This window comes from Podarcis vaucheri, assembly GCF_965113315.1.
Source record: "Podarcis vaucheri genome assembly, chromosome: 9".
Taxonomy (NCBI): Eukaryota; Metazoa; Chordata; class Lepidosauria; order Squamata; family Lacertidae; genus Podarcis; species Podarcis vaucheri.
In genome coordinates, this window is record NC_138767.1 from 77,582,495 (window position 1) to 77,605,615 (window position 23,121).

At 44.3% G+C, this 23,121-nt stretch overlaps 1 protein-coding gene across 5 annotated transcripts in view; it reads right to left on the reverse strand.

Annotated features, from left to right (window-relative positions):
- PPP2R2C (protein phosphatase 2 regulatory subunit Bgamma) overlaps positions 1–23,121 on the reverse strand; it is a 50,211-nt gene that overhangs the window by 26,307 nt on the left and 783 nt on the right. The window contains exons 2-4 of one of the 5 annotated variants that reach the window (XM_082238569.1): positions 20,177–20,361; positions 17,808–17,933; positions 16,455–16,614 (exon numbers count right to left, since the gene is read on the reverse strand). In XM_082238569.1, the coding sequence (XP_082094695.1) occupies positions 16,455–16,524 (70 nt within the window). In that variant the 5' untranslated portion in view covers positions 16,525–16,614; positions 17,808–17,933; positions 20,177–20,361. Of the gene's footprint in view, positions 1–3,147; positions 3,255–16,454; positions 17,529–17,807; positions 17,934–20,176; positions 20,362–23,121 lie in introns of those variants that run through there. The other 4 variants (XM_082238571.1, XM_082238567.1, XM_082238570.1 and 1 more) reach the window with 4 other exon arrangements.

Sequence of the window (23,121 nt, forward strand, 5' to 3'; positions counted from 1 at the left end):
GTGGCTGAGGCGGTGGACAGATGCAAGCCCCGTGCTGCTCAAAAAAGCGGTGTGGAGCTTGCAGGCAGTCCACCCACCACCTCCCCCTCAGGAGAGACGCGTGGCTCAGGCACGCTGCAGGCCCCACGGTGTGGCACCCAGTGCCCCCCCGCCTCACCTAGCTATGCCTCTGGATTAGGCAGATTCATGGGGGAGAGGGCTGTCGAAGGCTACTAGCCATAAAGGCTGTGCTCTGCCTGCAAAGTTGGAGGAAGCAACACTTCTGGAAATTACTTGAGGGGAGAGGGCTCCTGCAGTGGTGTAGGTGGGGGTGGGAGTTATTTTTTTTCAAAAACACGTATTTTTGCCATTTTGTCACCCCCTCAGTGATGACACCAGGGGCAGCCTGCACCCACCGCACCTCCCTTCCTATGCCACTGAGTAGTTTGTGTGGGATGTAAACACAGGAGCAGTCAATGACAACATTCCTAGAGTGTACATGTTACAACATGGGGAGGGATGTCTGTCCAGCAAGCAGGTAAACTTCCTGGGGACGGACTTCCTCCGCATTTGACCAGAGGTGGGTGTGGCCTCACCTGTGCAGGTAATGATAAAAGCACAGGGCAGGCAGCCATCTCTCTCTCTCTGCCATTTTCCTTCAATGAGGAAGCATCTAAAAATGCTCTCTTGGCTCTCAGCCAAGAGAGGAGATAAGGTCTATCTTGCAACAAGATAGATTCTAAATATGTGTAACCTTTTTAAGCCTGTCTGCCTTCTGGGATCATGTTGTGAACAGAACGTGAGTAAACTCTTTTATACTTTTATAAAGACTGTGTTGTGTCTTGTATTTTAAGAGGGAACAAAGGGGAAATTACCAGAGTAATTATTATAGAGGTTCTAGCGAACTTGTGCACACGTTACCGTTGCAAACTTAAAGGGGAATGTCTATAAACTCTGCTGATATTTTGGGAACTTGTTAGCACAAGTTGGATAAGGATATAATTAGTCAATATATCCTCTCCTGCACTCCAGAACATTCCCACAGTTTGTTCCCCCTTCCAGGTAACCTAGGCACCATGTTCTGCACTCGCTACACCCGCTAGAAGAACCTCCAGGGTAGCTCCACATAGAGCACATTGCAGTGATCCTGCCTTGAGGATTTATGCAAACCCGCAGGTTCTTCCTCAGAAGAGATGCTTGGTTAGCACTATTGAGCATATATGCACAATAATGGAATTTGGAATTTGCCCAACATCACTTACTGGCAGCTATAATGCAAGATAGTGAGGAGACAAAAGCCCAGGCTAGCTGCAAGCAAGCTGCACTCAGAGAGTGAGTGCAACTCTTGTGCAGCCCATACAATAAGTGTCAATTAATATTGTTCTTCCCCCACGATTTGTAGCCCAGCAGCAAAAGGCTTTGACTATACCAGGGGTCTGCAACCTTTAAGACAAAAAGAGCCACTTGGACCCGTTTCCGAAGAAAAAACAACAACTGGGAGCCGCAAAACCATTGCGACATTTAAAACAAATATAACACTGTGAACGGCTTACTGTGCTTGACTATTTCCTGAGCGGCTACAAAACTAGCATATGTTGTGGAATTTGCAGACTTCACCCAATTCTTGAAATTATTTTTGCTCCTATCAACCTTCCTCATAAGTTCTGCAATGGCTTTTCGTCTCTCATCTCCATCTGGATATTTTTCAGCAAAGGCTGTGTGTTTATTGTGGAAATGTCTTGCAATATTTGACTTTTTGTTGTTTGCAAATTTCTCACCATATATTAAGCATACTGGTAAACCAGTCTTGTCAGTAGAGAAGGCAAATGATTCTGTCCATGTATCATTAAACATTCTGTTTTCTTCAGAAATTTTTCTTTTCTTGCCTTTATCCATGGCTGGCCTATCGGGGGTCCAAAAGAGGGACGTAACTAGAAATCAGAGGGCCCCATAGCAAAATTTGCTATGTCCAATAATCAATGCCCCAAAATGCCATAGAAAATTAATCAGGGCCCCAGTGTACCATAAATCATAATCAGTGCCTGATGTAAATAATAATTAATAATGAGGGCCCAATGTCATCCTCGTCATTTTAAAATAACTTTTTTTGACACTTTATTATTATTTTTTTGTTTGACCCCTCAGAATTACTCCTCCTCATAGAAATAAACGTTAAATTAACAAGTTACCTTTTTTTGAGTGTGTGTTCTTCACTCCCCTTCAAAACAGTGACCAGCTTACATGCCCCCTTTCAATGCAGCCTGCTTACAGCCCTCAACTAAAATGGCCGCTCCCGCGACTCCCACGTGCGCCCACAAAGATGGCGCCGACGATTTTCCCTTATCGGTGCCCTTTAAAGAAATGGCCGCCGCAGCTTCAACCCACGCCTAGAGGAGGCTAGAGAGGGAGAAAAGCGGGGGGGAGGAAAGCAGCGAGGACGGCAGAGAAGGACTGCCGGGAGTGGAATCCCACACACCGCGAGGGGAAGGAAGGGAGAGGGTGCGAGCTGGAACGGGGCAAAGAGGGCGGTCCCCGGTCGTGCCTGGCCTTAAATGGGCTAGGCCACGCCTCCCCGGCCCCGCCGATTGGCGGGCAGGGTTGCAGGGACGCCCGGGGATTCCCCTGTTCTCGCGGGGGCAAAAGGCCAGCCCCCGCGAGTGGAGTGTGGGAGGGGTTAGCTCGCAACCCCGTCTCCTCTCTAGCTCGGAAATGGCTTTGCGGAAAATGCGCCTCCTCCCCTCGCCTCCGCCCCGGAGCCGCGGCAAAGGCGTTAAAGAGCCGCATGCGGCTCCGGAGCCGCAGGTTGCCGACCCCTGGACTATACTGTCACCATAAGCCAAGCCCATTACGTCGCTCACAAGACATTTTGGCATCTGAGGCGAATCACAAAATGGCGCTCTCCCCCTGCCAGGGAAGAAGGGAGGAGCGAAGCTCTACATTGGGAGCAAGCAGGGAATAATGATCTTCCACGTGTGATGCATTCCTCGGAGGCCGTATCTGCTGCCTCTGTGGATCCTGCCGCCCGAGGTGGTCACCTCACCTTGCCTCAAGGGAGGGCCAGCCCTCCTCTCATCCAAGTGGATGAGTGTCCACGGAATACTAACACATTGGGCAGCTTCACGAGTCACTGGCATGCAGGCCACTGACTGGACAGACATAGAGACTGACCTTCCCACTCACCTCCAGAGGTGCTCTCGTCAGAAGAGGGTTCAGACACATTGGCATGGCAGTGTGGGGAAGGTTGCATGGCTGCCGCCGCCCATGCTATGCCAGTCCTGTGGAGAAATAGAGGACTTCAATTTCCAGTGCTGCCAGTTCAGCACCTGTCAGGTTACATGTGCAGAAAAAGAAAACAAACAAAATTCTCTAGCCCCAGCTTCATTAGAAACAACGATGAAGAGCCCTTAACTTCATATGCACTGCTCTTTTTTTGAACAATATTTAGGCAAAATATTTGCAAACACCATTATTTTAATGAATTGAGTTTGTAACATGTGTCTGCAAAGGATGTGTTGGGGAAAACTGTTTGCAATAAGGAAAATGGCATTTTGTGCCTTTCCCCTTCCCTAAAATATTTCTTATGGGATGAACTCTTTCAGTAAAATCTTTTGATGAGGATATGTATATCCTCATATATATGGTTTTCTAAGAACAAAGAACAAATATGACCAGCTTAATCCTCACATTTCTACATGAACCTCAGCTGTGACTTGCCTTTTCAGAAAGCAGATTTGACCCATTAATGTGCCATGTTTGCTAGCGTGACTTACTTGTTTTTGATACTGACTCTCCTGTAATGAGGAGATGCAGGGCATACTCTAAGGCAGGCATGGCCAAACCTGGCCCTCCAGATGTTTTGGGACTACAACTCCCATCATCCCTAGCTAACAGGACCAGTGGTCAGGGATGATGGGAGTTGTAGTCCCAAAACATCTGGAGGGCCAGATTTGGCCATGCTTGCTCTAAGGAGATAAAACCCAAGTTTTCTGGTCCCGGGTTCTACTCGAGGCCTTTAAATGCGTGGTGGTTACATCAAAAGAGTTCTGGTGGATCAGACAGGGGCACCACCTTGTCTGGCCTCCTTTTTCCAAGAGAGCTGCCTACACAAAAGAGCTGGGAAACAAATGCCCTGCCCTGTTCTCTGTTTCTAGCATGTGCTGTTCAGCCTTTTAACACCACGGCAAATGACACGCCTCTTTAATAATCTCCCTTTCAAGTCTTCTAACTTAGAGGCTATCAGCACATCCTGTGGCTGTGGCAGTGGATCTTGTAAGTCAAGTATACATTACATAAAATTCACCGCCACAGGATGTGGTGGCCCCTGGCTTTAAAAGAGGATGAGACAACTCATGAGCTTGCCTTGATTATTTAATATTTTATAGACCGCATTCCTATGGTCCCTGGAAGAGTGTCCCAGGGGTCATTGAATGCTCAAGACCTGCCTCTCTGAGAGGGTGATCTGACTGTGTAGGGTCTCTCCCCACTGCCTCAGAAACCTCAGTGGCCCTTGCCTCACTAACACCAGAGCTCTGACATCAATAGAAACAAAAGCTGAGCGTCTCAGGAAGCGTATTAGGGGGAAGGTTTGAATCTGAAGGATCCAAAACCTCCCCACTCAACCCAGCACACTCTCAAAACCGGGGCAAATATATACAAGCCCAGGATATGGCATATATATTTTGGAAACCATGGGAGAGAGAGATTCCTAAAGAAAACAACAACAGGGCAGCTCCACACTAAACATTTAAAGCACATGTAATACACATTGATAGTACATGACTCCCCCCCCCCCAATATAATCCTGGGGACTGTAGTTTGTTAAGGATACTGAATTGTAGCTCTGTGGAGGAGAACTACAATTCCCAGGATTCTTTGGCAGACGTTGTGTGCTTTAAGTGTGTGGCATGATCTGCCCCCAGAAAGAAATAAAATAAGGGGAAATGCCATTCCTCCTTTCCTTCCACCTTGCACCTGGCAAGGGTTTGTATCGTCTGATGCTGGGGCTCTCACAACCCCCTGGTAGGATTGCTCTGCCAACTAATTGATGTATTACAAGCCCTCTCCCACAATTTTGTCAGTTCCGACCTCAACAAAATAAATGGTTGAAGTGTTGCTTCTGAAAGTCTTCAAAGATCATGCAAAAGTGCACTTAGGTCTATGGGAAATCTTCCAATTATAATTTCCCAGTAACAGTCTAAGTACAAATTAATCTAAAATGCCTTGTGTATTGCACTAGAAATTATTCCATCAGAAGTCCAAAGTGGTTTTCTCCATGATCCCAATGAGAATGTTCAGCTCTTGTAATCAACATCCTCTGTTTTATTTCAACATTTAATTCGTATGCTATGTTTAAGCCTGCAAATCAGGGGTGGGGACCCTTAGTCAGGGGGCTGAATTCAACCCTCCAGGCCTTTCTAGGCCACAACCCCCCTGCCCAAGCCACACCCTTCGCCAGTCCTGCTCCACACCCTCCTTAGATCCCCCCCCATTTGGACTGTGTCTTTGAATGCCTCTTCCTCGCCTGCAAAAAAGATGGGGAAAGGTGGGTAGGTGTGCGCCTCTGACTTTTGCATGGGTGAAATGTTGCCTGCTGTACATCCATTGATTCCCTGGCTTTTGCCCCTGCCTACCTCTTACCGCCCCCACCCCCTGAGCATGCAGGGCTCTCAGACTGAAAAATGTTTCCCACCCGTGCTGTAAAAAAAAAAGATACAAGACAGCTAGAAGCTGTGGTCAAGCAACAAAGTCTGATAATTCCTATTGTTACACACATTTTTGCTTATCTCTTGCATGTTTGCATGTATCTCTCAAGGATTTCTAGAAATCATACAGTACTGATAGTTTCTGGCAATATGCTGGCAACTGAATCACAAGGTGTGATGCTATGTCATTTAGAAGCTCAAATAACAGAGGCAATTTCAAATCACCTCAAACATTAATATTCTTCAGTGAGGGCAGTTTGCATACTGAGGTGCGAACCAGTTACGGTGGCATAGACACATGGGTGTATTGAGCCTTAGGTATCAATATTGCACTCGGTTGTCTTACACAGAGTTTTTACTAATCCTGTGCAGATGACTACAGTGTGGCTGTTATGTACTGAAGTTCTCACCCTGGGCCAGCAGGGGGATACTGTAGATAGTTATGCAAATGAAGGATTGAAAGTGACGTTCAGTGATTGGATAGTTTTAGAATGTTGCTACAGTAGTGTTGTACTGGAGCTCTATATAAGCAGGCTGACTGAGGAGCCCTTCAGCTCAGTTCTGTTCTGGTCTCTGAATAAACAAGAGCTGTTTGAAGAATCGCTGTGTCGTCTGATATGTTCACCCACAACTTAACAGTGGCAATCTTCAATATGTGGAAGATGAAGCATGATTATTCACCACCCATTGTTCAGAGCTCCTTCACGGTGCCTGTGCACACTTCTACTCAGATTACACAGACACAGCCTACAGTTTGTGTGCATGAAGGCTGTCTGCAGAAGACCTGGACAATGTATGAAGTTTGGGAGTAGGTCCAGGAGTTGCAACCGTGTAGTAGAAAAACAAAATATATGTTTTCAGATTATTTGCAACAAGTGGTAATGCCACCCGGAGTGCCTATTTCCATCTCTGGTTGGTTTGCTGCCTGCATTGCCCCTTAGACGATTACCTTGGTCAATGTGCTCCATACTCTGGTGACATCCAGATTGGAGTACAGTGGTGCCTCGCAAGACGAAAAGAATCCGTTCTGTGATTCTCTTCGTCTAGCGGTTTTTTCGTCTTGCGAAGCAAGCCCATTGACGGATTAGCGGATTAGCGCTATTAGCGGCTTTTAGCGGCTTATCTGCTGATCGGATCAGCTGATAAGCGGCTTAGCGGCTTAGAGAAAGGGGGGAAAGGAAAAAAAAACCCGCAGGAACTTGCAAGACATTGTCGTCTTGTGAAGCAAGCCCATAGGAAATTCGTTTTGCGAAGCACCTCCAAAACGGAAAACTCTTTCGTCTAGTGAGTTTTCCGTCTTGCGAGGCATTCGTCTTGCGGGGCACCACTGTATTGTAATGCATTGCCCTTGAACACAATTCAGAAACTTCCTGTGGTGAAAAATGTAGCAGGCAGGCTGAAGGGGGAGATGACTTCAACCAGTCACTTTTGCTTCAGACAAGAATGGAATCTGAAAGTAGCGTTTAGGGACTTTTACCATCTTGTAACCAAGCTACATTTTACAGCCTGCAGAACTTTGCTTACTGCTGTATGGAAAAGTACGTGAATATGAACTTTGGGGAGTTTGTAAGTAAACTATTTTATAACTTACCAAATGTGTGGTCTTCTTCTATGCTAGGAGAAGAAGTAAATTTGGAAGGAGATTTTAATGTGGAATACTTTGGAATTACCGTAACTGAAAGGGGCACCTTTTAAGGATTTAAAGCCTGTATTTCCACACTTCTATTTACCGGTACTGCATGTTTTGCCAAAGAGCACAGGAGCTGACTAATGAGTTCTTTGTCATGTGACTGTGTGTTTTTGTATTGGGAGATATTTAGTAGGGCCTGTTCTGGAGTTGCTTCTATTACCTGTTTTGTTATTTTGCAGATCTATTGTAAAACTGATATCCTGAAGGATTGAATTTTGGAGCATTCCCACCATATGTGGAGTTATGTGCCCTTGGCGGTGCAGCCTCCCCAGCACCTAGGTGAAGTTCCTGGATGTATCATCGCTAGCTTACATGGTGTTAGGTATCACCTGTAGATGTCTTTATATTGTTAACCATGCCATGTTCTTCAGATGAAGGGCAGTATAGAAATTTAATTAATTAATTGCACCTTCATCCAGTATTTTCTGTTTCACTGCAACTGGTATATTTTGTACAAGTCTTTTTTTCAGTTCGTTGCTGATGAGGAAATAAACATATTTTTAACATATATTGTACAATACACATATATCCCTCAGCTATTTATTTACAAATTAGTTGCCTTCCTTTCAAAGTTAATGACGTTCCAGATGGATAGCTCTGTTAGTCTTTCGCAGCAAAAGATCTTATGGAATTTTAAACACAAATGAAATGCAGTGGCTAATGGCCTTTCAAAAACACAGGGACGCAGGTGGCGCTGTGGGTAAAAGCCTCAGCGCCTAGGGCTTGCCGATCGAAAGGTCGGCGGTTCGAATCCCTGCGGCGGGGTGCGCTCCTGTCGTTCGGTCCCAGCGCCTGCCAACCTAGCAGTTCGAAAGCACCCCCGGGTGCAAGTAGATAAATAGGGACCGCTTACAAGCGGGAAGGTAAACGGCGTTTCCGTGTGCGGCTCTGGTTCGCCAGAGCAGCGATGTCACGCTGGCCACGTGACCTGGAAGTGTCTTCGGACAGCGCTGGCCCCCGGCCTCTTGAGTGAGATGGGCGCACAACCCTAGAGTCTGGCAAGACTGGCCCGTACGGGCAGGGGTACCTTTAATGGCCTTTCAAAAACCATCTACAGTTGCATGTCTACTCAGAAGTAAGCCCCAATGAATTAAGTTGGGTTTACTACCAGACAGGGATAGAAGGATCTGTCAATTTCTGTTCTCAATTTCTGTTGCCCATTTTTCAAATCTTAAATTCAGTTTTCCTTATTTCTGCAGCCATTTATTCATTTTTTTAAATCCTAATGCAATGCCTTCAGCATTTTAGAGTGAATTTCTCCTAAGAACACATTTTTGTAATGCAGTTTTGACTAATGTACACATTTTTGCAAGTGTTTTCTACCTTTATAATGCATTTTGTACCTTGTTTACACTAATATATTCAAGTTTATGTACACGTTTACCTAATTTGTGATTTTTTGTAAATACTGGTTGGTTGGAAAACTGCACTGCAAAATTCAGGTACTGTAAGTGCAAAAACGGCTATGTTTCACTTCTCATGTTGTTTTGGAAACTGCAAATTTGACAAATTCAGCTTAATTTAACTCTCAACTGAATCAAATTTCTTCCCCAGCCTCACCAGCTTGATTTTCCACACAGACCCATCTTATTTCCCTCACTCAGGCATTAAGGAAGGATGTTTCCTTGCCATAGCTGTCAACTTTTCCCTTTTCTTGTGAGGAATCCTATTCGGAATAAGGGAATTTCCCTTAAAAAGGGGGGAAACATTGGCAGCTATGTCCCTTGTACGTTGATAACTTATAGTATGTGAATTGCCTTTTTCATTTTCATTTTTTTGAAAGATGAGACGTGGAATAAGTTATGTGATACACCCAGTAGTGATGGATTTTCTTTTTATGAGTTTAATAAAATACAGTCATTTCTAATTTTTCTACCATAAAATATTCAGTATTATTCAACCATATTTCACAGTCACAGACTGAATTGACAACTTGTCTGTCTTCCTTTAATTTCTTTATCCATTCTGAAGGAGACCCGGTTATCAAAGAAAAATATTCTAGATGACTATGATACAAAACGTAAGTGTTCCCTTTCAGAATGATGTGATGATAAAAATCCCCTGCAGTGGAGCAACAGGAAGTGTTCTGCGTGAACTGTGTGTTCTTTCGTTTTGCATTATTCAATGCTTTTGATCTGCCAGTTTCAATTACAAAGAGATTAGCATTTTAGACAAGATAATGACCTCACCCTTCAGATGTAGCAACTGGTGTGATTTCAACAATATAGTTCAATGCTTCACAATTTCTTGAACCACCACCTGTCTAGGTTGATGCTATAAGGTCTCATTTGATAGTGAGAGATTTGGAGATTGTTCTGCTTACAGATACAGGAACAGAGCCGGGGCTGAGCCAAGACATTTTGCTGCCTAAAACAAAGGACAAGATGGCACACCTCCCAGATTTAAATACAAATGCAGATCAATCTGACAGTTGAATATAATTTCGATTTCACCACACTTGAGATCACCAATTACAGATAGGTAGCCGTGTTGGTCTGCCATAGTCAAAATAAAAAAATTCCTTCCAGTAGCACCTTAAAGACCAACTAAGTTAGTTCTTGGTATGAGCTTTCGTGTGCATGCACACGAAAATATCTGAAGAAGTGTATCTGAAGAAGTGTGCATGCACACGAAAGCTCATACCAAGAACTAACTTAGTTGGTCTTTAAGGTGCTACTGGAAGGATTTTTTTTATTTTGAGATCACCAAGCTAACTTAGGGACACAGGGCAGGTTGTGTGGCAAACCCATGACTGTCTTCCAACAGAGGGAAATGGCCAGGGGGCCCAGGAGGAATGGACCCCCAGCATCCATCACAAGATCCGCCCTCCCCAGCATTCAGCACTCGAAGAGGCTGCCTCAGTCCTCGTAACTGTAGGGCCATAGCTGAGCACACCAGAGTGGAAGCAAATGCATTCTAAAAGCAGATGCAAAATTGCATCAGATTCCCCAACTGTGCGTGGGATCCTTAGCCAAACCCCGACTGCTTCCAGTCCAGATAAAACCAAGCTCTAAAATGCCCCACTCTCTGTCTTTTAATTCACACTGCAAACCCTTCCACTAGTTGAAAGGTGGCATTTTCTAAAGGGATTTTCAGTCATTCAGGAAACAACAACGGATAATCCCTATTAGCAAGAAATGAAAGATAGCAGCCAGAAATCTTAAGGGCTTTTTTTTCCTGGCGGTGCTCAATGGTACACTGTACTGGCACCTCCTCCCGCCCCTGCTAAATCTTGTGCTGCTAGTGCCACCACCTTCCATTCTTTGGCTGGGGCAAACCATAGAGGTGAGCATGGGCAGTGTGGCTGGAAGAAGGGGAAGGGAGAAGGAAAAAGGCAGAATGCTGAGTGGGTGTGAACAGCAGATGGAGCAAGATGGGGGGAAGGCTAAGGAAGGGGGAGGGGCATGCAAAGTGGGAGGGGTGGGGGAGAGAGAGAGAGAGAGAGAGAGAGAGAGAGAGAGAGAGAGAGAGAAGGGGTGGTGGATAGGATCATGGCAAATACTGGCACCTTTTTTCCTAGAAAAAAGCAGTGCTTAACATCATGTACTCAACACAGTATGTACCGTATATACTCGAGTATAAGCCGACCTTTTTCAGCACATTTTGTATGCTGAAAAAGCCCCCCTCGGCTTATACTTGAGTGAGGTGGGCGGTGGCGGTGGTGGAGGGACGAGTGCCTTTGCCGCTGTCGGCGGCGGAGGAATGAGCAGCCCAAAAGCAGCCCTTTCGGGTTGCTTGTTCTTCCTCCACTGCTGCCACCACCACCAGGTTTGTGGTGTGGTGAACCAGCTTATACTCAAGTCAATAAGTTTTCCTGGTTTTTTGTGCTAAAATTAGGTGCCTCGGCTTATATTCGCGTCGGCTTATACTTGGGTATATACGGTACTTGTTATCTGAACCTTGGAAACTCCAGTAATATGGTAGGCCTGCATAAGGACACTACTCTGCCCCAACACTAGGAATTATCCCAATATTGTATCTGGTTTGAGTGGCTCACACGCGCCACCTTGCCCCCGCGATTGAGCATGCTGCACAATGTCAGCACGCCCTGGGCCGGGCTCTCATGACATCAGCACCCCCGTGTCCAATCCTCGTTCAAAGCCAACAAACTTTTCTCTATCCACTTCCTCTATGCCACGCATAATTCGATAAACTTCTATCATGTCATCTCTTACTTGCCTATTCTCCAAACTAAAACATCCTGAATGCTGCAACTTTTCCTCACAGGAGTCCTTCCATTCCCTTGATCATCTGGGTTGCCATTTTCTGAACCTTTTTCAACTCCGCCTGAAATATACTCAGAGTCGAGTGTGGATTTCATGCTCTTTATTCAGCTCATAGTAGTGAGGAGGAATCCTTTTTGATGTGAGGTGATGTGAACCATACATATTACATGAAGGTCCAGCTATGCAAACACTTGTTATATGAACTTTCCGTTATCTGCACGTGAAGGATCTTTACTCTAAGGTCACTAAATGAATGTCTGGTTCAAATATCCAAACAGCAGGACCTGCCTGTATACAGATCAGCAAGAAGTTGTACAGCGCCCTGACTGAGTGCAATCTATGGAACTGTGGTCGGTGAAAATAAAATGAAAAGAAAATGAAATGAAAGGATAGGAGAATCTTTTTTTAATCATTTGGGGGTTAACCATTCTGGGTTTGGGAATTCACTGGGATTTTCCCAATTAAGAATGGAAATTGTCAGCTCACTATGCAAACACTCACCTTATGAACTGTTTCTCATGAACAGATTAGGTTCACCTAGCGGGACCTGCATGTATTCCAAATGCAGTCACACCATAGATTTGTATAATGCCATGGTATTGACAGACATATTTTCCATTCCTTTCCTAATGATCCCTAGCATAGAATCTGTCCTTATCACAGCTGCTGCACATGGGGTCTACATCTTCATCAAGCTATGACCCAAAGGTCTCGTACCTGATCTGGCCTGGCCTTTAGCATGTATGTGAAATTAAGATTTTTTTGTGTGCCAGCATGCATCACTTTACACCTGTTTACACTGAGCTGCATTTGCCATTTTTATCACCCATTCATTCAGTTTGGGAGAGGTTCTTTGGGAGGACTTCACAGACTCTTTTTTATTTGTCATGGGCCCTGATGAGATGCCAATGTGGGGAGCTGGCTTGACCAGGACAAGAGGAGTGGGACCTGACATCTGAAGCGGGAACCTGAGAGACAGCATTCATAGTGGCTACTCCCCGGCTCTTGAACTACATGCCAAGGGAAGGGAAATATTTTTTCATCCAAACAGGCTCTTTTGTCTCATAAGGCTTGTTGGAATCATGCTGCCATTGGTTTGGCTGCTGTCTGTACCGGTTTGACTGATTTTATTGATGTGATTAACCTGCCTTGTTTTCATGATTTGATTCATTTTATTTTGTATTTTTCTTTGCATTACTGCTGCTAGCCACCCGGAACACCACTTGGTAGCAACAAAACAAAGTAGTGCCTTTCCTCAAGTCCCATCCTAGCCAGAAGCATATTATGTTGTGATACTGAATTCGGTTGATACTACAGATACTCAACAGGGCTTCAATCTCCTTTGCTTATTGCCTGGTCAGGTGATCTACTAGGGTAACGATGGTCCACTGGGGTAACAAAAATCAGAGTAAAAGCCAGATTGGAATGGATCTAAATTAGGGCTGCCATAAATCTGGGAATCGGGCTGCGAAATGGCATTCGGGCAGATTTTTGCTGAATCTGCAAAATGTCCAGGAAAACCCAGACGTATGGCAAGTGAATGATTTTAGAATGTTGTTTATGTTGTACCTTTGTACTGTTTTATTGTTGTTAGCCGCCCTGAGCCCGGCTTCGGCTGGGGAGGGCGGGATATAAATAAAATTTATTATTATTATTATTATTAAGTAGGGCGATTTTTGTTTATTTATTTTTTTAATGTGGCAACCCTATCTAAATAACCAGTTTCACCAAACTATTGCTGAAGTTGTGACTCATCCGCAAATGACAATCAAATCCTAGATGGCAGATATTTTTTCATTGCTCAACCTAGCACTAATATGCAGCACCCCACCTTTTGTTAATCCATTGTAGTCTGAGGCCTGCTGAGGAAATTTCCAATGCAGTCCAGTTCTTTCAGTAGACCCTTGTGAAGAAAACCAGGGTCATCTTGTTTGAAAAAGTTGAGGAACACTGCTTTGGTACTGGCACTGTAGCTAGAGTGAAGTTGACATTTATCACTCAGCAGTTTTAAAAATTCCCACGTTTGGCTTCAGTGGATACGTTAGGTACATAATTACAGGGAAATAAATTTCCATAAATATCGTCAATCATTATCTGTAATTATCCCCTTTCCCTGTGCTTTGGCTGTACATGGCACCATATCTGGTATTATTTTGGCACTAGGTGCATAACTTCTTAATTGCCCAGACTTTAGAGCCATTACATGTTATTTTTCAATCTGCATTGCTATTTACTGAATTATAATGTTTTATTTTATCATAATTATTTTTCTTTGATAGTGCTTCAAACTTCTTTGCCAGACCTCTCAGAGTATTATTTCTGAACAAAGAGCAGTACATCAAATAAATAAAATAATCCCTAGTAAGTTTGGGCATAGCATTAATTCCTAAAATTTGAGAAATATTCTATTAAGAAAAGTCTGCAGGAATCTATGTTTTTTTCCCCAGGAAAGCCCCCCCCCCCGACCCCAATGCTTTAGTTTCTGATGCAACATTTTCCATGTTTTGTCTCAACAGGAATAATTCCCAAAGCACTCCTGTGGCAAGACTGGCCCTAAGAGTCCAATTATGTCAGCTGATCTGTATTCATAACCTAGGTACACTTTTCATCTACAGCTCCAGATAGAACTAAGAGGTAAAAGAGATGCCAAACACTGATGTTTGATGGTGGATGCCCGCCATTATTTTTTCTCCTTTCCATACAGAATACTTATGTGCACCACAATTTATTTACCGTATTTTTCGCTCTATAACACGCACCCGACCATAACACGCACGTAGTTTTTAGAGGAGGAAAATCCGTAGGCATGCCACCCATAGGCATTCCCTCCATAACATGCACAGACATTTCCCCTTACTTTCTAGGAGGAAAAAAGTGAGTGTTATGGTGCAAAAAATACGGTATTTCAGGAAGATTTAAGGTTCTCTTTAAGGGGCAAACAAGCCAAACAGTAGGTGGAGGTCACAAAAGAAAAGGAAGAAAACTTGAGACATGTAAATTATTCCCAAATTAACTTCTGTTTCAGCCATCAATTTAAAGGTGCTCAGATCCCCCACCCAAACACACAATTGTGGCATGTGTGTGAAGAGATTCTACATATATATATACTAAGATTTTGCATATGATGTAAGCCACCCAGAGTGGCTGGGGAAACCCAGCCAGATGGGCGAGGTAATAATAATAATATTATTAATAATAATAATAATAATTGCTTGGGCCAGGATCACCTCCACATGGAAGATTTCTACATGTGCATGTTGTAAAGCCACCTGACACATGGTCATACGGTGTGCGAGTGCATCAGAAGTGGGGGGGATGCGGCCGCTGGGTACCATACCCATTCCCTCTTTTATCACATGAAGGGTATTTTGCATGGGTGTCCCTCGTGTTAAAATAAAATAGGAAGTAATGAAGAATATGACACTTCGAACCTGTTTTGCCATGAGAAAACAACAGTTAATTTGTAGTAATATTTCTATGAACAGTATGGTGGGGAAAGGCAGCTCTACATTCTCCTTCAAGGCTACTCTAGCAGGAAAGTGACTAAACTTTAAAAATAAATGCAACTCAAGTATTAGCCACCATGAATCAGCAGTATGCTCAGCAAAATGAAAAAGAGCTATAACAATAGCCATTTTCTGGGCATGAGATATTTTTAATATATAAAGATATAACTGAGCAAATTATTTTCTGCAGTGGTAATTACTGAGGACACCAAATACTGCTCTGGATCCTTGAAGAATTCAGTTTCTATTTAACCTGCAGCTGTCCACATGTACAAGCCTACATGGCTAAAGTGAGCACACCACAGTTGTCACATTGCACATTTTTTGCCATCCTTCATCCTCAATAAAAACGACCTTACCACCTGATTGCAAAATATGTGTAAATAATATTTAATATAAAACAAAAATTGACATGCATAGGACAAAAAGCACACAGATGCAAGACTTCAAACAACAATTCAGAACATAAAAGCAGAAGGCCTTGGAGTCAATGCTGTAGAAATTGCTGTTTTGACTTCATTTTTATATTGCTCCTTAAGTGCAGGCAAGTGATGGGGGTTTCTCCCAAAATTATCTTTGTAGTTCCAGTAATAAAACTGCTTTATACTTCTAGAAAAATGCAGATCATCAATAATCGAGCATGGCCCAGTTGATTAAATTTATGTAAGCTGCCATCCTAGCTGAGAAAATACCACACGGAAGATGCTAAAGAAACAGGCTGCATGCAACACACAACGACAACGACATGCTTGGGAAGTTCACAACCTGATCACACAGTGACTGATAGGCATGTTGCTCAGTCGTGACCGACGTTTTTAAAACCATATTTCCAGCATTATGCTATGCAGCTATACACTGTTATGGATATAAGCCCTGCTTGCCTGTAAAATATATTTGTTCACTATAAATATTTTAGCATCCATGACATTTACAGGAACAAGCTTTTTACATAACATTCCAGACAGAAAGTCAGAAGAGACTCAAAAGGAAGGGCTCACTTAAAAGAGATCTGGTGCAAGGTAAAGAATACATATTTCCAAAGATGTATGGAAGCTCAGCCTATCATATTAATTGATCTCTCAAGTTATCTCCTAGGCATGCCGTTCCAGCTGCTCACATTCCTCTCAACAAGCTAATCCAAGTGCTCCGTTTACTTCAGAATTTTTACAGGAACCTGGCAAATTTCCTTGCATTTTAGCAAGACCAGAGAGATTTGGCTTCTTCATCTGCTAAACATAAAAATTTTGCTTTTCATTATATATAACTTACCCAAACAAGTGAATACAGGTTTTGATTATAATGCACTAGCGTTCAAAAACAAAAAGATAAATTATGTCAGCATCTGCATTACCTTCAGTCACATAGTTGTGGTCTCGAAGAAAGCCATGGTTAATTTTCCGTGTGTCTGTGTCCTCGCCCATTTACAGCAGTATTACTCAGCATGCCTGTCCGCAGTGGACTGATAGAATCAGCAGAGGTCGTCACAAGAACACCATCCATGCTGCCACTGCCTAGCAGAGGCAAGAAACAGACTGTGGTATGATGTACAGCATAATGAGAGCTTGCGATGCAGCAAAGATTTGAAGGTGAATGAAAGAAAAAACAAGCACAAGATCGGCTCCAAAAATCAACAATGCAGAATTCAAAATGCCAGAAGGGGTCCAGGTGCAAAGGAAAGAGGCCCTGCCGACATAGCTAAATTCTCTAGCCAGCTGCTCCTTAAATGAGCTCCTGTGCAGAGGCAGCTCCCAAAGCTTGCCGCTGAGAAATCTTGCAGAATGTGAAGAAAGTGGCAGGCAGCTGACTGCAGCAAACGCTGCCTGGTACTAGCTCAGTGATTGTTGCTGCAGCTACTGCTGTCATCTGCCTATGCTGCATCCGAGCAAGCCCCTCCCAGCCAGCCTCTCACTATCCAACCAGGAAAGATTTGCATGGAAGTAAAACTGAAAAATGAGAATGCAGGCGAGGATTTCAGCTTGTGTGCCTGGAAACCAGGCCTCGGAATTTAAGGGAAAAAATAAAACAAAAATACTAAAATCAACCTGCTCTACATTATCCCATTCTAGGATACGATTAATTTGATCTTATCCATTATTTGTTATAGCTGTAGCAATTGCGCTCTCCTGTGCTCACTTCTTTCCTTCTGCATTGTTGCAGTCTTGGATTTCTAAGGTAGGAGGCCCTCCCTACTCGCTTTGCCATGCTTCTTGGGAGAGAACCCTGACACTCTAGACGTTGTCGACTCCAGCTCCCATCAGCCCCGGGCAGCATAGCCAATGGTCAGGGATGGTGCAAGTCCATAGGTCCCTAGTTCATAGCATTTTCAACATCTCCAACACAGCAATGAAGATGAGCCTCCAATGGAACCCAAGACAGAAAAGTTCAAATAAACAACTTCTGTATGGCCCAAGTCAGCAAAAATGGGTGGTTTTAGCAAAGGGTTGTTGGTTATAATACTCATTGTATATAGATGCATTCCACATTTTTGAAATTTAGTGTGTTTCATACAATCACACAACTCAAATATCCTGAATCAGCCATATTACAAACTGAGCAGGATTGTAGTTGCTGTGCATCCTGCCCCATTTATCCACCAGTTCTGTCTCGCACATCTTGCTCACCTGTAATGGGGCAAAATTAATCATTCTTTTCAACACACAAGCAACGGAGGAAGTAGGTTGTCAGTTATCAATTCAAAGCATACCTGGAGTCCTTTCTGCAAGTGGAACAGCAAACAAAAGGACCAGCAGAGGTAAGTATTCACAAATTCTTGCTTCTTCCCAGTTCAGTGGCAGCTTTAACATAGCTGGAGAAGTCATCAGGCTGGAGCCTGAATGAGAAATACAGAGCAAAAGATGCAGTGGATGAAGCTTTTGAAATATCACCCTTTGAAACATCGCCTTTTGAAATATCACCGTAACTTCCAAGTGAAAATCTGAATTTGAATTACACAAACACTGTCAACTTTATATGGGCAAGGAAGAGAGGTTTAACAGGTTTTAGTACTATGTGGTCTCAACTATGCTACCATCTATAAAATCAAGATGATTTGTCCAACCATTTAAAATTTGGACTGGATTGGATGGCAAGTGCTAGAAGCTGCCTGTTAAAAAACAGTCACCTATACTTTATCCTTAAAATGCGCATTCAGTTGATCACAGCAGGATTTGATGGCTGCGGTGGTCCTTCCCGCTTAGCAGTAGCCTCAGAACCACCCAAAAGAGCCCTGCTGGTCAGCTACTTGAGGCTGCAATGCAAGCTGTGAAGCATGCCTTCTGAGCAGCCCACACTGCTGCACGGTAGGCATGACTATGCACACTAACCAGAGCTTGGTCAACTTCAAAGCAAGGCTTCTGCCAGCAAGGGAATCCCAATACATTTTTGCGCTCAAAGCAAAACGTCCTGCTGCCACCTTCATGATAGGAATGGGTGAGGCTCTGCAAAGGCTTCCCCTCAAGGAACAGACCTTAGAAAGCCTCGCTGGAAGATTGGGGTGTGTGTGGCAAAATCCACAAGGGTGTCCAGAACCGCCCCTCTGGCCAATACTCAGTGAGAGGGGGGCATTCCAGAGAGCTTTGGCACTGACCTCCCTCCACCTCTAGGGGCACAGGGACATCAGTGCCAAAACAGAGCTTCTTCCACAGCGGCAGAAGTGGTGGGGTGGGGTGGATGCTGCCCCTTGCGTTTCCGCTGCCTGATGCGGCTGCTGCATCCCACCTCAGCTGTGGGCCAGCTCTGTGTGCTGCCATGTGTCTTCATAGGCCACAGCTCCTCAGAATACCAGGGAATCAAATGTGCTCCACAACGCCAGAGCAGATACTCAGGGGTGATTATGCCAATCAGCCATCTCAACTAGGGCTGGCCCAATATTTTTGGCACCTGAGGCGAGCCACAAAATGGAACCGCACCACCAGGGAAGAAGGGAGGAGTGAAGATCTACTTCAGGAAGAAGGGGTGGGGAGTGAAGATCTAATCAACCGTACCCAACAGTGGGAATCAAAGGCCATCATGGGCAAGGGTTCTTCTGTGAATCACACTGGGCATGTGCAGAGCCCAGGAGATCCCAATATTTCCTCCCTAGGGGTGCAAGGAGACCATCAATGCCATTAGTGCCTCCTATTCACTGAGAGGCCACTGTGGAGGCGGCAAGCAGGGGGCTGCCAAGGAAGCAGAATGTCTGGCTTCCTGGCAGCGTGTCGCAGTTGTTGCTGCCACCACAGCAACAGAAGAAGGCGATGCATTCCTTGGAGGCTGGATCTGCTTCTCTTGCGGCTCTTGCTGCCTGAGGCAATTGCCTCACCTTGTCTCATGGGTGAGCGGCTTGGCCCTGATTTCAACTCACGATTCCACAGTGAGATCAGGGCTTTGACAGGATGTTCAAGCTTTCTCAGCTGTAAAATCCCCCGGAGCATCCGGGAATTGATCAGGCTCCAGGGGCAGACCATTCAAACCGGTACACCACCCTTCTAATGTGAATTACCTCCACCAACCCAAACTTCACCAGATATTGGTCAGACTACAACCACCAGGCACAGTACTGTCGGACCACAACTTGCATCACTCAGGGGAGAGATTACTTTGAAGGTATGATCTGCTTGGTGTGTCAGACCGATGAGCATTTGAGACAGCCACATGGTTGTCATGGAAACCACAAAGTCCCAAGCTGGCCCAACAGCAGCCTCTATATGGATGTTAGACTCATTATGAACTATTGCCCTGAGGTCCGCCAGCATAATGCTAGACATTTTATAGCGAAGGAAATGGGACTCCTATTGGTGATGCTCCTGCCCTGGCTCTCCAGTATGGCCTGGTGCTGCACCAAGTAGGTCAGAGCCACCCAGCTGACCCACTCAGGCCTCAGTAATGGCAAGTTGGCGCCTTCATCCATGATCAAAGAATGGCTGAGCACGGCCTTATTTTGTACTGACCTGGCATTACATAGTCCCACTGCCAGACCAGAGGACTTGGTGGATAAGTGCCCACTTGAGTTCTTATGAGGGAAAATAGTTTTCCTCTATCCGCTTTCTCAATGCCATGCATACTTTTATAGTGTACTATCAAGTCAGTTCTTACCTTTTCTTTAAGCCAACCCTCAGCCCCCAATGTTGCAACTGCTCGTTTCTGGAGAGTTGCTCTAGCCATTGATCATTTTGCTTGGCCTTTTCTGAAGCTTTTCTAACTCTGCAATATCCTTTTTGATGTGATCAGAACCTCACTACTTTCTTTCATCTGTCCTGAAAATGCTGTGTGTGACAGCCCTGAAAAAAGGTGAATTCCATGTTAGGGAACTTTCGGAAAGGAACTGAAAAAAAAAGTACAAATATCATAATTCCGTTATACAAAACAGCGGTATGACTACATTTTTAAATAATCTGTAAACTTCTGGTAACTAAACCTATATAAAAATATTATTGAGTTGAAAATGTGCAGGGAAGAGGAACCTCTCCTTATGAGGAAAGGTGAAAATGGGATTTTTTTAGTTTAGAAAAAAGTAAGTAAAGGAGGAGGACATGATAGAGGTGTATAAGATTATGCATGATTTAAAAAAAGTTTAAAGAGAAAAGGATTTCTCCCTCTCTCATGGCACTAGACCTCATGGACATTCAGTGAAGCTGAATGCTGGAAGATAAAAGAAAATACTGTATTTTTTGCACCATAACACTCACTTTTTTCATCCTAGAAAGTAAGGGGAAATGTCTGTGCGTGTTATGGAGCGAATGCCTATGGGTGGCGGGGGGGGGGATCTCCTGCAGTCGTGAGCAGAGGATCCATGGTTCCCCTTCCTTCCCTCCTCCGTGGCTCGCTTTGAAACAGCAAAGCGGGAGAACAGCTGCTGAGTGGGGAAGAGAGAGGGACAGAGAGCCTGCTTGCTTTAAAGGAGCAAAGTGGGAGAGGAGAGGAGCCTTCTCCCCTTATACCCCTCTTCTTCATTATTAGCAGCATCCTTCTCCACCCACCTCACGCGTGTTCCTTGTCCCTTGAGTGCTTTTCCTTCCCTCCCCACTTAAAACATGGTTACAAAGCACGGATCCACATGGATCCTCAGGAGTTTTGCACTGGGTCACCCCAGATTCACCATCAGATCACATAGCATGTCCATGGCTACAGCTTGCACCAAAAAAATCATGCACCCACTATTGCCTGGGGCCGCAGTGGTGCAAAAACGTGGTTACAAAACATGGATCCACATGGATCCTCAGGATTTTTGCATTGAGCTACCCCAAACTCACTGTCAGATCACATGTCTGTGGCCACAGCATGAACCACAAAAATCATACATCCGCTGTTTCGTTTAGAATATTCTTTTTCTTGTTTTCCTCCTCTAAAAACTATGTGTGTGTTATGGTCGGGTGTGTGTTATAGAGCGAAAAATACGGTACTTATTCACAGTGCTATTTTTCTAGGGAACAAGGTGCTCGAATTCACCATAAATGCCTCCCTTGTTCTCTTAAAACCCATCTGAGAGGTGCCGGGACTGAGTTCCTGTGAGTTCCCCTGGAATAAAAGCCCTGCTTCTTCACATAGCACGTAGTTATGGTAAACTATGGAACTTGCTTCGACAGAAGGCAGTGATGGATGGCTTGTAAAAGAGGATTGGACAAATTCATGGAGGAGGAGAGGGCTATTAATGACTATTAACTATGTTGGCTATGCTCTGCCCTCCCTCCACAACTGCAGGCAGCAATGCTTCTGCATACAAGCTGCTGGAAACCACAGGAGGGGAAAGCACTATTTGTGCTCAGGTCCTGTTTCCCACTGGGGGGTCTGGCTGGCCCCTGTGAGAACAGGATGCTGGACTAAATGGGCCCCTGGCCTGTTCCAGAAGGCTCTTCTCATGTTCTTAAGGCAAACCATGAATTCCTTTTGCCATGTTTCCATCAAAGAGAATGTTCAGAACAATAAAGATCCATAAAAGTGTTTAAAGTCAAGATGAATAAAAATAAAAAAAAATTCCTTCCAGTAGCACCTTAAAGACCAACTAAGTTAGTTCTTGGTATGAGCTTTCGTGTGCATGCACACTTCTTCAGATACACTGAAACAGAAGTTGCCAGATCCTTCTATATAGTGAGAAGGTGGGGAGGGGTATTACTCAGAAGGGTGGTGGGAATGGGAGATTGGCAGATAGCTGAGATGAGCCTGTTGACGACTCTTAACGACTGCAATAGGTCTTACAGGAAAAGGGAAGGGGTGAGAAGGTGAGAAATGGCTTAGTCATGTATAATGAGATAAGAATCCAATGTCTTTGTTCAGACCAGGTCTCTCCATGGTTTTAAGTTTGGTAATGAGTTGCAATTCAGCAGCTTCTCTTTCCAGTCTATTTCTGAAATTCCTTTGTAGTAAAACAGCTACTTTGAGATCTTGTATAGAATGTCCTGGGAGATTGAAGTGTTCTCCTACTGGTTTCTCTGTTTTGTGATTCCTGATGTCAGATTTATGTCCGTTTATTCTTTGGCGTAAGGTTTGGCCTGTTTGTCCAATATAGAGAGCTGAAGGACACTGTTGGCATTTGATGGCATACACAATGTTAGACGATGAGCAATTATATAGTCCCGAGATGGTATGTAAGGAAAAAAAAAATTATTTTGACTATGGCAGACCAACACCGCTACCTATCTGTAATTAATAAAAATGTATGAGATTATTTTTAAGGGGGGGGGAAATCATATTTAACATAGCTCTTCGAAGGTGTTTCTACAGGTGGTAGATGACTGAAGCTGCTGCCGGTTTCCTATTAATTCAGTGCTGGTAAGCAGTTTTCCATTCCGCGTCTCCAGAATTTTCAGGGTCACTGCAAATGAGGCAGCGCTGAGGGACCCATTTACATTTCGCCCCAGGGTAGCTTTCGCCATGTAGCAAAGCAAATGTGCGAGTTCTTTCTTCAGAGTCACCAAGACTGCGCTCTTTCAACCTCCCAGACTTGGACCCTCTTGAAAGTTTACGAATCAGGGGTTTCCGCATATGAACCTCCATCTATTTATGTCACTGGTAGCGCAAAAGAAAAAAAAAAGGGGGGGGGA